The 15,174-nt window shown below is 41.2% G+C and overlaps 1 protein-coding gene across 3 annotated transcripts in view; it reads left to right on the top strand.

Annotated features, from left to right (window-relative positions):
- The first annotated feature begins 14,985 nt into the window (after positions 1-14,985).
- PRDM2 (PR/SET domain 2) overlaps positions 14,986-15,174 on the top strand; it is a 125,845-nt gene continuing 125,656 nt past the window's right edge. Inside the window, exon 1 of one of the 3 annotated variants that reach the window (XM_055332005.1) lies at positions 14,986-15,100. In XM_055332005.1, coding sequence (XP_055187980.1) covers positions 15,026-15,100 — 75 coding nt within the window. In that variant the 5' untranslated portion in view covers positions 14,986-15,025. The remainder of the gene's footprint in view (positions 15,101-15,174) is intronic. The other 2 variants (XM_055332006.1, XM_055332008.1) reach the window with 2 other exon arrangements.

The raw sequence follows: 15,174 nt of genomic DNA on the forward strand, positions 1-15,174 counted from the left end.
AGAGTCCCAAGACATACTTCATATAGAACTGGACTGTTGTAAATACACTGTGGAAGGAAGGAGGGGTAAACCTCACTCAGGGTTGCTCAAACTAATGATATCAGTAGAGGATATAATGGGATTTTAGTGTATGGACAGCTGTCCAAATTTATTTTAAAATTCAACATATTTGGGGTATCTGGCTGGCTCCATTGGAAGAACCTGGACTCTTGATCTCGGAGTTGTGAGTTCGAGCCCCACATTGGCTACAGAGATTATTTAAATAAATAAACTTAAAATAAAATTCAACATATTTTACAATTCATTATAATTCTTTACCATACAAGCAAAATAAAACATATTTTTAAATAAAGAATAATAGTTGTTTATATTAGAGAATAAGATAGCACCATTTCTTCTCTTTTAAGAAGTATCCGTCGTTTGCTGATGATGGATCAGTTGAGCCAAAAGTATGACTCCAAATCCAATTGGCTTTGTTTTTTATTTTTTTTAAGATTTTATTTATTTATTCATGAAAGACACACAGAGAGAGAGGCAGAGACACAGGCAGAGGGAGAAGCAGGCTCCCCACAAGAAGCCCGACGTGGGATTCGATCCCAGACCCTGGGATCATTCTCTGGGCCGAAGGCAGACGCTCAACCACTGAGCCACCCAGGCACCCCAGCTTTGTTTTTTATTGGTTAGTTGCTATGTTGGCCAGTGCTCTTCCTCTTGAAGTGATAAATATCAAATTAGCTTAATTTGAACTTACTGGCTTAGATAATCAGAAAGTTCAGGGATACTGCTAACTTTAGGCATAGCTGGATCTAGGTGCCCAAATGATGTCATCAAGAACATGTCCCTTTTCATCTCTTCTCTCTGTCTCTCTCTCTCTGCTTCCATTCTAAGCCTTCTGTCCATGTGGCAGCAAATATGACCCCAAGTTGCTCTAACTTACATACCATATTGCCTATGCTCTCAAAAGAACCAGGGTGTCTCTTTTAACAAAAACCCTGTGAAAATCTCCAAAAAGCAGATTGATTACAAATCCATCTTTCCAGATATAAACCAATCACTGTGCCCAGGAAATACTGAAATCACTGGACAGGCCCGCACTTGTTCCCATCTTTCAAACTTAGGTTGGCATCCACATGGACCACACAGCCTGAGAGCAGGAAGGAGATAATTTCCCAAAGAAAACTTAGAATGCTGTTATCAGAGGAGTGGGGCATGATGTCTGCTGGGGAAACACAACATTTGTCCACTTCAGATACTAAATTCCTCATTAACAGTCATTGAGAATGGCAGCAAACATTTGGTGGCTCAGATAGTTATGAATATGCAGCTAGAAGAAAGGCCAGGAATTACGGGCAGGCCTCCCAGGGAAGTCTCTTTCCAGTGCTCCATCCCTGGCTCACCCAACCAGCATGTCACACTTGTTCTAAAAGTTTCCTCCATTTGGGTAGGAACTGAGTGCGACTTCCTATCTCCTGTTAACTTGCTATTGGCGTGGACGTTGTATCTTCATGTTGTGCTATGCATTTGGATGTGATATTAAGATTATTCCCCACCATCCACTGAGGATAGAAAATTATTGATTCTCGGGGCTGGGTGGGAGGGGGGAAGCGAACTCTTAATGATTAGACCATGTGCACCAGAGTTTCGATTCTTTAAAAATCCAAATCTTTTGTACACTCCATGAAAAATGCATGCAATGTCATCCTTAAAGTGAGAGATTGCAGCTTGTGGGATACGCCATTTGAGCCCAGCACCAGTCACGGCAGAAGTAGTCTTTGTTGTACTGTCAACCTTCTGGACAAATGCGTTCACCATCATTCAGTTCAAAGAATTTCTTAATTTCCCTTTTTTATTTCCTTTACAACTCTAGGTTGTCCCTTGATACTTCGCGTTCCAGACATATGGCATTTTTGTGGTCATCCTTTAGTATTAAATTCTAATTTTACTGCATGATAGCTGAAGAACATGGTCAATATGGGGTTTGTGATCTTGTTCCTTTGGAATTTATTGAGGTCTCTTTTATGACCTAATTTATGGTCTAGTTTTCTGATATTCTTTCCATATGTACCCAAAAGTGTGCAGAAAAATATGGTGTGTCCCACTGTTTGGTATATAGAAATTCTTAAAAAAAAAAGAAATTCTTCTCTCTTCCTATGTATATACATAGCAAAAATATGAAAGAAAAATACAGTTAATAAATTCAAGCTATGTAACACATTTGTATATACGTGCATATAACGTACATATGTGCATACATTATACATGCGTATAGGTCCACACATACACTGATGTGTATCACCTCCCCATCCCAGCAGGGACTTGTGGAGCCTTCAGACACCAGTGACCAGGGATTTTTGTGGTGAAGGGGGAGAGGCATTTTACGGAAGAAACGAGAGGAGAACTTACGATCTCTCCCCCAACCTGACCTCTTAGTGCCATTTCCAGCCTCTGTCGCCCTGGCTAGGTCACCAATGTTCCCACAACCAGCTAGAGTTTCTAACGTTTTGTTGTGGTTTCCATTTTTCTTAATTTATGGAAGTCATACTCTCTTTCTGTATTTTTTTTAGTTTCTCCAAGGTTGGTTTTTGGGATGAAAGAAACCACAACCTGTGCTGGTTTGTCATTTTGACGGGCACCAGAAGCCACCTCTCAGACCAAAGGAATACATTCACTTAGCTTTCTTTTTTGGACTCCTACATGACACTTGCCCTCACAGTGAGGATATTTTGGAGTAGACTTACTGCTCATTTCATTGTACATTATGCTCGAAGTATATAGTTTCAGGATAGAGATTTGATTGTATTTGCAACTTTAAAAAACGTGTAATCCACACACCGTAGAATTCACTTTTTTGAAGTATACAATTCAATGATTTTTAGTGTATTTACAAAGTTGTGCAACCATCACCAACTATGGAATTCCAGACCATTTTCATCACCACAAAAGGAAACCTTACACCCATTTCCCTCCCCTCTGGCAACCACTAACCAGCTTTCTGCCCTATGGGTTTGATTCACCTATTCTGGATAGTTATCATAATGAAATTGTATAATGCGTGGTCTTTGTGTCTGGCTTTTTGCACCTAGCATGATGTTTTCAAGATTCAGGCTTGTTGAAGCATTATTCATACTGAAGCATGAAGCATTCTTGACAAAGAAGGGCTTTGTCCTGTTTTATGGCTGAATAGTATTCCATTGTATGGATATAGCACATTTTGTTTATCCATTCATCAGTCGATGGGTTGTTTGCACTTTGGGATATTATAAATACTACTGTACTGAGTATTCAAATGGACATTTTTGTGAGGTCATATGCTTTCAATACTCTTGGATCTATATCTAGGAGTGAAATCGCTGGTCCTATGGCAACTGTACGTTTAACGTCTGGAGGAACAGCCAGCCTGTTTTTCAAAGCTGCTGCACCATTTTATATTCCCACCAGCAATGTATGAAGGTTCCAGGTGTTCTAATCATTCTTTGGTGATATTTGTCTTTTGTCTGCCTTTCTGATGAAAGCCATTGTGGTGGGTATGAAGTGGTATCTTGCCATCCTTTTGATTTGCATTTCTCTATGAGTAACGATGTAGAACACCTTTTCATGTGCTTATTGGCCATTTGTATATCCTGTTTGGAGAAAACCCTATTCAAATCCTCTGCCCTTTTTTTTAAAAAATTTTTATTTATTTATTTATGATAGTCACAGAGAGAGAGAGAGAGGCAGAGACATAGGCAGAGGGAGAAGCAGGCTCCGTGCACCGGGAGCCCGATGTGGGATTTGATCCCGGGTCTCCAGGATTGCACCCTGGGCCAAAGGCAGGCGCCAAACCACTGTGCCACCCAGGGATCCCCTCCTCTGCCCTTTAAAAAAATGGTTATTTTTCTTTTTAGTGTTAAGTTGTTCTCTATATATTTTGAATACTAGACTCTTAGAAGATATATGATTTGCAAGTATTTTCTCCTGTTGTCTGAGTTGCCTTGTACTTTCTTGATAATGTCCTTTCTTGATAATTCCCAGACTTCAAAGTTTTAAATTTGTGACTCATGCTGTCTGCATAATAGGATATTCAAATAAACACGTAACAACCTTTTAAAAAAATAAAGTTAGGCTCATACATCTTGATTTCAAAGCTTGCTAGAAAGCTGCAGCAGTCAAAAGTGTGGTACTGGCATAAGGACAGATAAAAATCGATAGACTAGAATTCAGAGTCTGGAAATAAAGCCATATTGAGGAAAGGTGTGAACTGTAACTCAATATGTCTGGCTGTGTAAGGAGCTACAGCGGCACAAGGAAGTGGGAGCAGATCTGTGAGCACAGTCATCAGCACAGCCTCAGAGAAGGGGGGAGTTTGGGATGGGCAGGAAGGGAACCAGGACGGATGGGTTTCCATACATGAGGAAGATGACTGTCTGGGCCACTTCATTAGTGTCTTCCTGAAGGTCAGCAGGGTCTGGAGAGGGCAGGCACCAAGGGCCAGAAAAGCTGACTCTGCAACCTTTCAGCTCAAGGTTACGGATCCAGACTTCTACATAGGAGTGACGTGTGGTTAATAAGAGCCTTAATTAAGTATTTATGGGAAAACAGGACCAAAAGTTGTCATTGCAAAGATTCACACCGCAACTCACTTTGCAGATCAGACTAAATGAGGTAAGTGGCTTGCCCCAACAAATCCCTAATTCATTAATGTATTCCTCCTGTAAGCTGCATCTATTGTGAGCAGGGCGCTGTGACAGCTGTGATCACAGAAACAAGCAGCCTCGGACCCTGTCCTCAACAGTCTAGTGAGAGAGGTCAGATGTGGGTACAAGTAATGAGAATTATAAGGCAGAAAGTTCGAAATGCAATAAAAGAGGCCAAGGAGCTCCAGGAAGGATCCCAGGTCTGGGAGTCTCAGAGAAGGAGGGATTTCTCCCCTGGGGGAAGAGGAATGACAAGGGAGGGGCTCATGAGAGGCAGGTGAGGAAAAAATGTGAATGACCCGGGACACCTGGGGAAGGGGCTTTCCCGCAGAGGGGACCTTGGGAGAAAGTCAGTACATGGGCAAGGGTGAGTCACCGGGAGGAAGGGAGAGAAGCTGAAAGGCAAGTTCACGTGGCGACTTTCCAGCTGGATAGACGGTTCAGTGGGCAGACTACCCGCCCCGAAGCCAGGAAGCAGGGCCATCCTGTGTCCTGCCCACCCTCAACCTCCCGAAGCTTGCCTGGTGCCCCATAAATCTGTGCCGAGTGGATGGATGAAGCCCCACTAACTGACCTCGCCTTGACTCCTGGTCAGCTTCGTGATACACAGCAATATAGTCACTCGGGATCCCTGAATCCCAACATGAACCATGAAGTGCAAACAGGTAGAGAATGCGAGGTGAGGGGTGCCTCGGTGGCTCAGGGTGTAACCCTGGGGTCCTGGGATCGGGTCCCATGTCGGGCTCCCCGCAGGGAGCCTGCTTCTCTGTCTGCCTGTGTCTCTGCCTCTCTCTCTCTCTCTCTGTGTGTCTCTCATGAATAAATAAATAAATAAATCTAAATAAATACATAAAAAAGAAAAGATTATTTAAAAATGCAAGGCCAAAGGACAAATATGAGGGTAAGGTACAGCAGGTTCTATTCCTACAGAACTCTCGGGAGAATGGGATTGTGAGAAAATCATTTTACACTTGATGTCATATTTGTATCTTTTTAAAAGATTTTATTTTTAAGTAATCTCTACACTTAACGTGGGGCTCAAACTCAACCCCGAGATGAAGAGTTGCTCACGCCAACTGAGCCAGCCAGGTGCCCCGATGTTGTATTTGTATTATTTTTTTACTTTTAGATTTAATCTCACATAATATTTTCCCCAGTACATGCTGTGTGTGTGTGTGTGTGTGTGTGTGCGCGCGTGCACATGTGTATGTTGGAACAAAAATATATTTTCCTCTAGGAATTTGGAGGTGCTTTAGTAGAAAGAAATACATTTCTTTCTATTGGCTGATAACATTCTTCAAAGATGTTTATATTAAAACTAAATGATATCTGTTATAAAATAATACTGAAGCAGTGACAGCAATTCCCAGACTTCACGTCAAGACTTGCCTAAATGCCACGCATTAATCTACAGTTAAAGACATGGAAATAAAAAGGGCTATAAACGTGATTGAGCTTGTCTTTTCTTTGCTTTAATATGTTTTTTTTCCTTTTCATAGGAATATCTTCACTCAGAAGTTCACATGTGTAGAAAAAGTGCAACCAAGTGCAGAAGACTCAGCAGCAGTTAGTGCTACCCTTTAAGGAGAAATACTGTACATTTGTGAAAATCCAAGTTTACCCATAAGCCTGGTCTCTAAAGCAGAAATCGCGGACAGAAAAAAAGAATTCTATCTGAACCTTCTCTCTAATTAATATTTCAATAAAATACTTAAGTACCAAAGCTACATTTCCATGAATATTAGTTTTGTTAAGATCAGATTCTTTTCTATAGTATTACTGTATCTTTGTGATGGGCAATTGTCTGTATCAGCTTGGACGGTGTTTCTGATGAGATTAACATTTAAACTGGTAAACTTTGACTAAAGCAGATTGCCTTCCATAAGGGAGGGTCTTATGGAATAGGTGGCTTTAATGAATGGGTGGGCCGCATCCAATCAGTTGATGGCCTGAATAGAAAAAGACTGCTCTCTACATATTTGAAGACTGGTCTCTACAACATGAAGTCTCAAAGAAGAAATTCCTCAGCAGACTGCTGTCAGATTTAATCGATCATGGGCTTTTCTGGATTTCCTGCCTGTTGGCTCACACTGTAGGGAGATATGTATCTATGAATATATGTATTTATATTTACATATCTGTTTATGTCAGGTGTAGGAGATGCAGTATGTTTAAACCATCAGGAGGTTGTTGAGGTACTTTTACAGAAACTTCTGTTATACTCATCTCTTTTTTTCTTCCACTTCGTTTTCTTTGCCTATTTTCAACTGTATGTGCCAGAGTCACTCTCCTGTATTTTTTTAAAAATGAGGTTGAATAAAAATAAATAAATGAATACATTAATGACATTCCCTTTATAGAATTTGCTTGGAAATTTTGGCAGAAAAAAATTCAGTGAAGCAGAAAAGATTAATACAACATTATACTTATTAATGTTTTACATTCCATTCTTATAATTGTGCTTTTAGAATTATAACTACTTTAAAACTGGACATTACTGATTTATTTTTTTAATTTTATTTATTTATTTGAGAGAGGATAAGAGAGCATGAGAGCGAGGAGGGTCAGAGGGAGAAGTGGACTCCCCACTGAATGGGGAGCCCAACGTGGGGCTCAATCCTGGGACTCTGGAATCATGACCTGAACTGAAGGCAGATCTTTAACCAATGAGCCACCCAGGCACCTTGACGTTGCAGATTTAAAGAAAATTGTTTTTCTTGCTATTTTCAAGTCAACTCCTATTCTATCGTTGAGTAATCTTCCAACTCAGGGAGAGTTTGTAATAATTTCTTTTAACCAAAAGAGATATTATGTTACCTTGTACTTCTAAGTGAATACAATGTTATGTGTCAATTATATGTAAATTAAAAAGACAATTACATTAAAAAGTTATCTGAGTGACAGTCTGTTATTTGCAAAGTAGTGACTTTTGTATATATATAATACATCATACAATTTAAATAAATATATTTGCCCATTTCATATTAAAGGCTGTATTACATCTGTTTTATGTGACATATTTTATCTAACATATTCATATTTGTATTTTTTATGTTCCCATATATATGCTATCAAGTAATGAGGTGGTTTTTTTTTTTTTTTGGTCCCTGAAAGAAAATCCCTATCCTATTTAACTGTAAATGTCCAAATTCCAAAGCAACATTTCAAGAAGATACAACATGAGGTCTTAAGTTATACAATATTATGGTCTCCCTGTTTTATATTTCTCCCCATATGTCACCTGTAACAAAAGGTGAATTGCAAATTATCTTTACTTAAATCGTTGTTAACAATGCATAAAGTTTAAAAATTGAAGGTTTATAAAATTAATTTTGTTAGAGTGTTTCTTACGAACTAAGGGATATCTGAACTATACTTTTTTTTTAACTCAAAATACCTCCCATTGTCAAATACTATGGTTCAGTTTTTTATTATGAAACTTGCCAGAAGTTTACATAAATACAATTAGAACAATAGATTTTAGGATCATTAAGGATCTTAGGGGTTTGATCTAGCTCCTTAATTTTATATACATAAAAATCAGACCCAGAGGTACCTGGGTGGCTCAGTCATTTAGGCACCGTACTCTTGATTTTCACTTGAGTCAGGATCTCAGGATAGTGAGATCAAGCGTCACATTGGGCTCGGCACTGGGCATGGAGGCTGCTTGGGATTCTCTCTCTCCCTCTCCCTCTGCTCCTCCGCCTTGATCCCCCACTCACATGCATGCTCTCTTTCTGGAAAAAAAAAATCAGATCCAGAAATACTAGACATCATAATTAAAGTCATACAGATTCTTAAAATTCTTAACCTCAAATTCTTAAAGACAAAACACTAAGATAATTTCAGAGGCTAAAACAAATATTTTTAAAAGAAACCTAGGAGTTATATTTACATTTAGGAACCATTTATCATCTTGCATAAAATATTAGTTTATTCCCTGCTAAAATATTTGTTTGCTCGCCTGTATCTATTGTCATAATCTTCCATTGCACACTCAACTATAAAAAGTGGTTGAGGGATCCCTGGGTGGCTCGGTGGTTAAGCACCTGCCTTTGGCCCAGGGCATGATCCTGGAGTGCAGGGATCGAGTCCCACGTCAGGTTCCTGGCATGGAGCCTGCTTCTCCCTCCTCTTGTCTCTGCCTCTCTCTCTCTCTCTCTCTCCCTCTCCCTCTATGTCTATCATCAATTAAATAAATAAATAAATAAATAAATAAATAAATAAATAAATCTTTAAAAAAAAGTGGTTGAGTGTTGTGGTTTATGATACCACCTGGGTAAGTAAGAAACAGCTCATAGGAGTATCTATTGCTAATTTTAATCATATCAGAAGAGAAAGTTTGAAAAACATTGCCTCGGCCGTGCCGTTTCCTCACTCTTTCGTCTGTCTCTCTGGAAGTAGACATAAACTGACTGGCATAAGAGGACATTAATGAGGCTTCAGTCTTGCTGGCATATTTTGTTTAACATTTGTTCTCAGAGTAGAATACTCAAAAAAAGAGTATGATTAATCTTAAGCTTTCCATATTGCTATCTTTATGCCTTGTATCATAAGATACATCTAGAAACAGGTGCCTCTCTAGTCCAAATGGATCCCAAGTTTGTTGACATGTTTAGATTAGGTAATCATAGTATGAGGAAGCAAAGCTTTAACCTTTCTACTAGTGAACTTTTTCTCCCATGATCAGGATGTTATTGATTTGAATCGTGCATTCTCATCAAGGGCAAAAATTGGTTCTTGTGGGATACAAAATCTTAACTATAAAACATTTTAAAATTCCTGGCCATACATTTTTAAACACAAAACAACACCTAAAACTTTTCCAAGGCTGAAACAGATATTTGAAAAAGAAATGGGAGCTGAATTTATATTTAAAAGCTGTTTATATGCCCAGAAATACACCCCCCACACACACACACTGCATATATGATCAAATGATTTTCAACAAGGGTGCCAAGACCATTCAATAGGAAAAGATAGTCTTTTCAACAAATGGTGCTGGAAAAACTAGTTATCCACATGCAAAAAAAAAAAAAAAAAAAAAAAGAAAAAAAGAAAAAGAAAAGAAAAAAAAAAGAAAAAGTTGAATCTTTTCCTTACACCGTATATGAAAATTAACTCAAGATGGATCAAAGATCGAAATGTAAGAGCTAAAATGATGAAAGTCTTAGAAGAAAACAGAGGGGGTGGGGTAGCCTGGGTAGCTCAGCGGTTTAGTGCCACCTTTGGTCCAGGGAGTGATCCTGGGGACCTGGGATCGAGTCCTGTGTGGGGCTCCCTGCCTGGAGCCTGCTTCTCCCTCTGCCTGTCTCTGCCTGTGTGTGTGTGTGTGTGTGTGTGTGTGTGTCTCATGAGTAAATAAATAAAATCTTAAAAAAAAATAAAACAGAGAGGGAAACCTCCATGACATTGGATTTGGCAGTGATTTCTTGGATATAACACCTAAAGCACAGACAGGCAAAAAAAAAAAAAAAAAAAAAGTAAAAATAGACAAATTGGACTACATCAAAATTTAAAACTTCTATACATTAAAAGATACAATCAACAGAGTCAAAAGAACCCAAGAATGGGAAAAAATATCTGCAAATCATAGATCTGATAAGTTTATATTCAGAACATAACAACTCTTGCAACTCAATAGCCAACACAACCAAAAAGTGAGCAATGAAGCAAAGGGGAAAAAGAGAGAGAGAGTGAGTGAGAGAGAGACAAATCAAGAAACAGGCACTTAACTATAGGGAACAAACTGATGGTTACTGGAGGGGTGGGTGGGTGGGGGAAAGGGTGAAATAGCTGATGGGGATTAAGGAGGGCACTTACCCTGATGACCACTGGGTGATGTATGGAAGTGTGGAATCACCATATTGTACACCTGAAACTAATATTACACTTTATGTTATCTATACTTGGATTTAAATAAAAACTTCAAAAAAATGAGCAATGAACTTGAATAGACATTTCTTCAAAGAAGATATATACACAGCCAGTAAACACACGAAAAGATGTTCAATATCCCTAATCATTAGGGATATGCAAATCAAAACCACATTGAAAAAACACCTCAAGCCCATCATGATGGCTACTATACAAGAAACTGAAAATAATAAGTTTTGGCAAGGGTCCAGAGAAATTGGAACCCTGGCGCACTGTTGGAAGGGACGTAAAATGGTGCAGCTATGACATAAAACTGGGGGCTCAGTTGGTTAAGTGTCTGACTCTTGATTCTGGCTCAGGTCATGATCTCGGGGTCATGGGACTGAGCCCAGAATCGGACTCTGTGTTGAGCATGCAGCCTGCTTAAGATCCTCTCTCTCCCTCTGCCACCCACCACTCTCATGTGCATGCTCTCGCTCTCTCGCTCTCTCTCTCACAAGGGAAAAAAAACCCAGCACGGCAGTTCCTCCAAAAAATTAAAAATGAAACATCCAGCATCACACTCCTGGGTATCTATCCAAAAGAACTGAAAGGAAGATCTTGAACAGATATTTAGACACCCATGTTCATAGCAGCATTACTCGCAATAGCCAAAAAGTGGAAACAACCCAAGCGTCTTCTGACAGATGAACAGATAAACACAATGTGGTCTATACGCACAATGGGATATTGTTCAGCCTTAAAAAGGAAAGGAATTCTGACACCTGCTACAACGTGGATGAACCTTGAGGACATGATGCTATGTGACATAGCCAGGCGCAGAAAGACAAATACCGTAGGATTCTTCCAGTGATGTGAGGTACTTAGCATAGTCAAATTAATAAAGATGGAAAATAGAATGGAGGTTTCCAGGGGCTGGGGTGGTGGTGGAGGGGGACTGATTTTTTTTTTTTTTTAATGAATGCAGGTTCCTGTTTGAGACAATGAGAAGGACTCTGGAGGTGGATGGTGGAGATGCCCGCACACCAGTGTGACTGTGCTTACGATCGCTGAGCCAAGCACTTGAAGTGGTTAAAAAGATAAATTTCATGTTTTGTGTATTTTACGTTACTTTTTAAATTTTTAAAAAGATTTTATTTATTTATTCACAAGAGACACAGAGAGAGGCAGAGACACAGGCAGAGGGAGGAGCAGGCTCCATGCAGGGAGCCCGATGCGGGACTCAATCCCATGACCCCAGGGTCACGCCCTGAGCCGAAGGCAGACCCTTAATTGCCGAGCCACCTAGGCATCCCTACTTTAATTTTTTTTAAAGCTGTTAATAGTCTTACTAAAAATTGAGTTAATTCTCTGCTAAAATATGTATTCGTTCTTTAGTGACTATGGCTGCAGTATTTCTCCAGAGTGTACAAAGCACAGGCACACACATAGGACATAAACATAAAGATGGAATATCTACGATATTAAAATTTCATAGTGAGGGGGGCAATTTGAAAGGAATGCCTAAAAAGGCTTGTGGGATAGGGGACGTGACAATAACAACAACAACAGCAAACGTTGAGATATACTCCTTTTCCTTGACAAGTTCCTGTGCCATATTCCAATTAAGAAGACACATGTCAAAAGGTGAGACTGGAAAATCAGATGCAGAATGATCTGCAGTAGGATTTCTCAACATCTTGGCCATATAATTCCTTGCCATGAAAGGGGCTGTCCTGTGATTCACAGGATGTTTAGCAGCCTCGCTGGCCTCTACCCATTAGAGGCCAGTCGTGTCTCTCGCCCAGTTTGACAACCCAAAGTGTCTCCAGACGTTGTGAAATGTCTCCTTGGGATCCGATCTCACCCCACTTAAGAACCACTGCTCTACAATTAGTTAAACTTAATCATAACTTGGCCAATGGGTAGGTTTGGGGTAGAGGCTCAGACAGGTTGATTACGATGTTTACAAACCCAGCTTGGGTGTCTCAGCCCTGACAGGTATTGGCAGGTGCTATCTTGGCTGTGACACTTATAGAACTACTTTATCCTGTTTAAATGATGACCTCTGTGACAAAGGAATGCCGCACCTTCTGACCCTGTTTGTGAAGCTTCAGAAAGGCATTATTATTTCTATGGTTAAACAAAGACTCTTATGAAGGCAACAGAGCTTAAATATGGTGGGAGGGACACACAGCCAAATTAAACTGGAAAAGAAATGAATTCAAAGGGCAGGCCCAGAGTTCTTGATAAGCTTTGGCTAAAGCACTTCTATCTCACAGATCAGATTTAAATTACAACATAGGGTGCTGGTCTCTATCAATCAACAATATCCATCAAGGGAAGACTCTTTGTCTACCATTGTTTGAATAATGGAAGCCTTTACAACTGTTTTCATTCCCAAGGGCTTAGAACAGATTTGGGACTTGGGACATGCATGCGCAGTAGTCAGACAGCGGGATGGAGCATACAGATAAATGTGGATGGTGCATATGTAGAGATTCATGCACACGGGAAATGGCCAATGTGGGGTTTACTCCTGTGCTGATTGCATAGTGTCCCCTCCCTCTCCCAAATTCATGCCCACCTGGAACCTCAGAATGGGACGTTATTTGCAAATACTGCCTTTGCAGATGTCATTAGTTGAGACGAGGTCATATTGGTCTAGGGCCTTAAATCCAAAGACTGGTAACCTCATAAGAAGGTCTTGTGAAAACACAGAGGGGCGTAGGGAAGAAGGCCACAGGAGCAGGGCGCCTGGGTGGCTCGGTTGGTTAAGCATCTGCCTTAGGCTCAGGTCATGATCCCAGTGTCCTGGGATCAAGCCCCGCGTGAGGCTCTTTGCTCAGCAGGGAGTCTGCTTCTCCCTCTCCTTCTGCCCTCCTCCCCTGCTCGTGCTCCCTCTTGTGCCCGCACACATGCTCTCTCTATCTCAAATAAATAAAGTCTTAAAAAAGAAAAAAGAGTTGGATTAAGACTCACCAACACATGACCCCTAAAAGAAAGAAAGAAAAGCAAGCAAGCCGTGGGAGCATGGAGACAGATTTGGAGGGATGTGTCTGCAAGCCAAGGACGACCAAGACAATCCGCAGAATCCAGAAGAATCTAGGAGAGAGGCGTGGTGCAGCTTCTTCCTCAGAGCCCCCGGCAGGAACCAGCTGACTCCGCCAACACTTGGGTGTCAGACTTCTGGCCTAGGGACCTGTGAGCGCATCACACGCCGGGGGTCCCGAGCCCCCCAGGACGCGCCCTTGCTGCCGGCAGCCCTGGAACCTGCTCTAACTTCTAAAGGAAGATCTCATGGAAACACGGGCTCCTGGGGAGACGCGAGGTTTGGGTGGGAGAGAAGAGGGGTGACGGGGGAATTCCAGAGGAAAAGCCAGCGGAGGGAAGACAGGGCGAGCTTTCCCAGCGCAGAGCGGGCGGCCAGAAGCAGGGCTCCTCCTGCAGCAGCACCTGTTAGGTGGGTGAGGAGTGGGGGCCACCTGGGTAGTAGGAGGGGCCAACCTGGCTGTAGGCACACCTGGAAAGGGGCACTCGGGAGCTTAGTCTGGGGCGACGCCTCGGGGCTGTCCCACGTCAGCGCTTTCTGCGTGTTTCTGGACCCGATTTATCCTCTACTCCCCGGTGCTTTGGCACGGGACGGCTGCTTGCTGCTTCCTGCCGGAAAAGATTTCCACTCCAGGGTTTTGTTGCCAGCCTAGATGTTTTATTCATGTTCTCGCGGTGGTATATTAGCGAATTAATTCTGCCTTCAATGAAAATGAAGACTTTACCAACCTTCCCCTTGTGTTCTCTAGGACTACACTGCCTTGGGCCTGGAGTTTGTTATACCAGGGGCTCCGAGACAGGAGCAGAGGCTGCGACCTGGGGACCTCCGCACAACAAATTCTGAACTTTTTAACTGACTTCTTACCATGTTTGGTTCTAAACATGTGGTCTAAGAAGAGCAATGGAAAAATCTAGAAACAGTGCTCTGAATTTTCTTATAGGATGGAATACACTTATGGGGGGCGGGGTCACAAATTTGAATTGGTTAGAAATGTTAGCATCGTGGCATTGGGTTTTCCTCTTTTTTTTTTCTTTGTACATGATTTTCTCTTTGTTGTTTCATTCCAGAAAAGGTTATTAGACAAACCACAACATAAAATCCCAATTCATTTACTTTTGTCTGGCTCCTTCCCAACAGCTCACCTTTTCAGGACAATGATTTGGTATTTGTATGCGTTGTGAATAGATCACCACAATGTCTGGTTGACCTCCATCAAGAACGTTTTTCTTGTGATGAGAACTTTTGAGATTTACTCTCCTAGCAACTTACAAATATGCAATATAGTATTATTAGCTATAGTCACCATGCTGTCATCCATTACATCCCCATGACTTGTTTATTTTTTTAAGATTTTATTTATTTATTCATGAAAGACAAAGAGACAGAGAGAGAGAGAGGCAGAGACACAGGCAGAGGGAGAAGCAGGCTCCATGCAGGGAGCCCAATGTGGGACTCGATCCCAGGACCCCGTGATCATGCCCTGAGCAGAAGGCAGACACTCAACCACCTGAGCCACCAGGTACCCCGACTTAATTATTTTATAACTGGAATTTTGTACCTTCTGACAACTTTTACCAGTTTTGCCTACTCTCC

This window comes from Nyctereutes procyonoides, unplaced genomic scaffold (assembly GCF_905146905.1).
Source record: "Nyctereutes procyonoides isolate TBG_1078 unplaced genomic scaffold, NYPRO_anot_genome, whole genome shotgun sequence".
NCBI classification, from domain to species: Eukaryota; Metazoa; Chordata; class Mammalia; order Carnivora; family Canidae; genus Nyctereutes; species Nyctereutes procyonoides.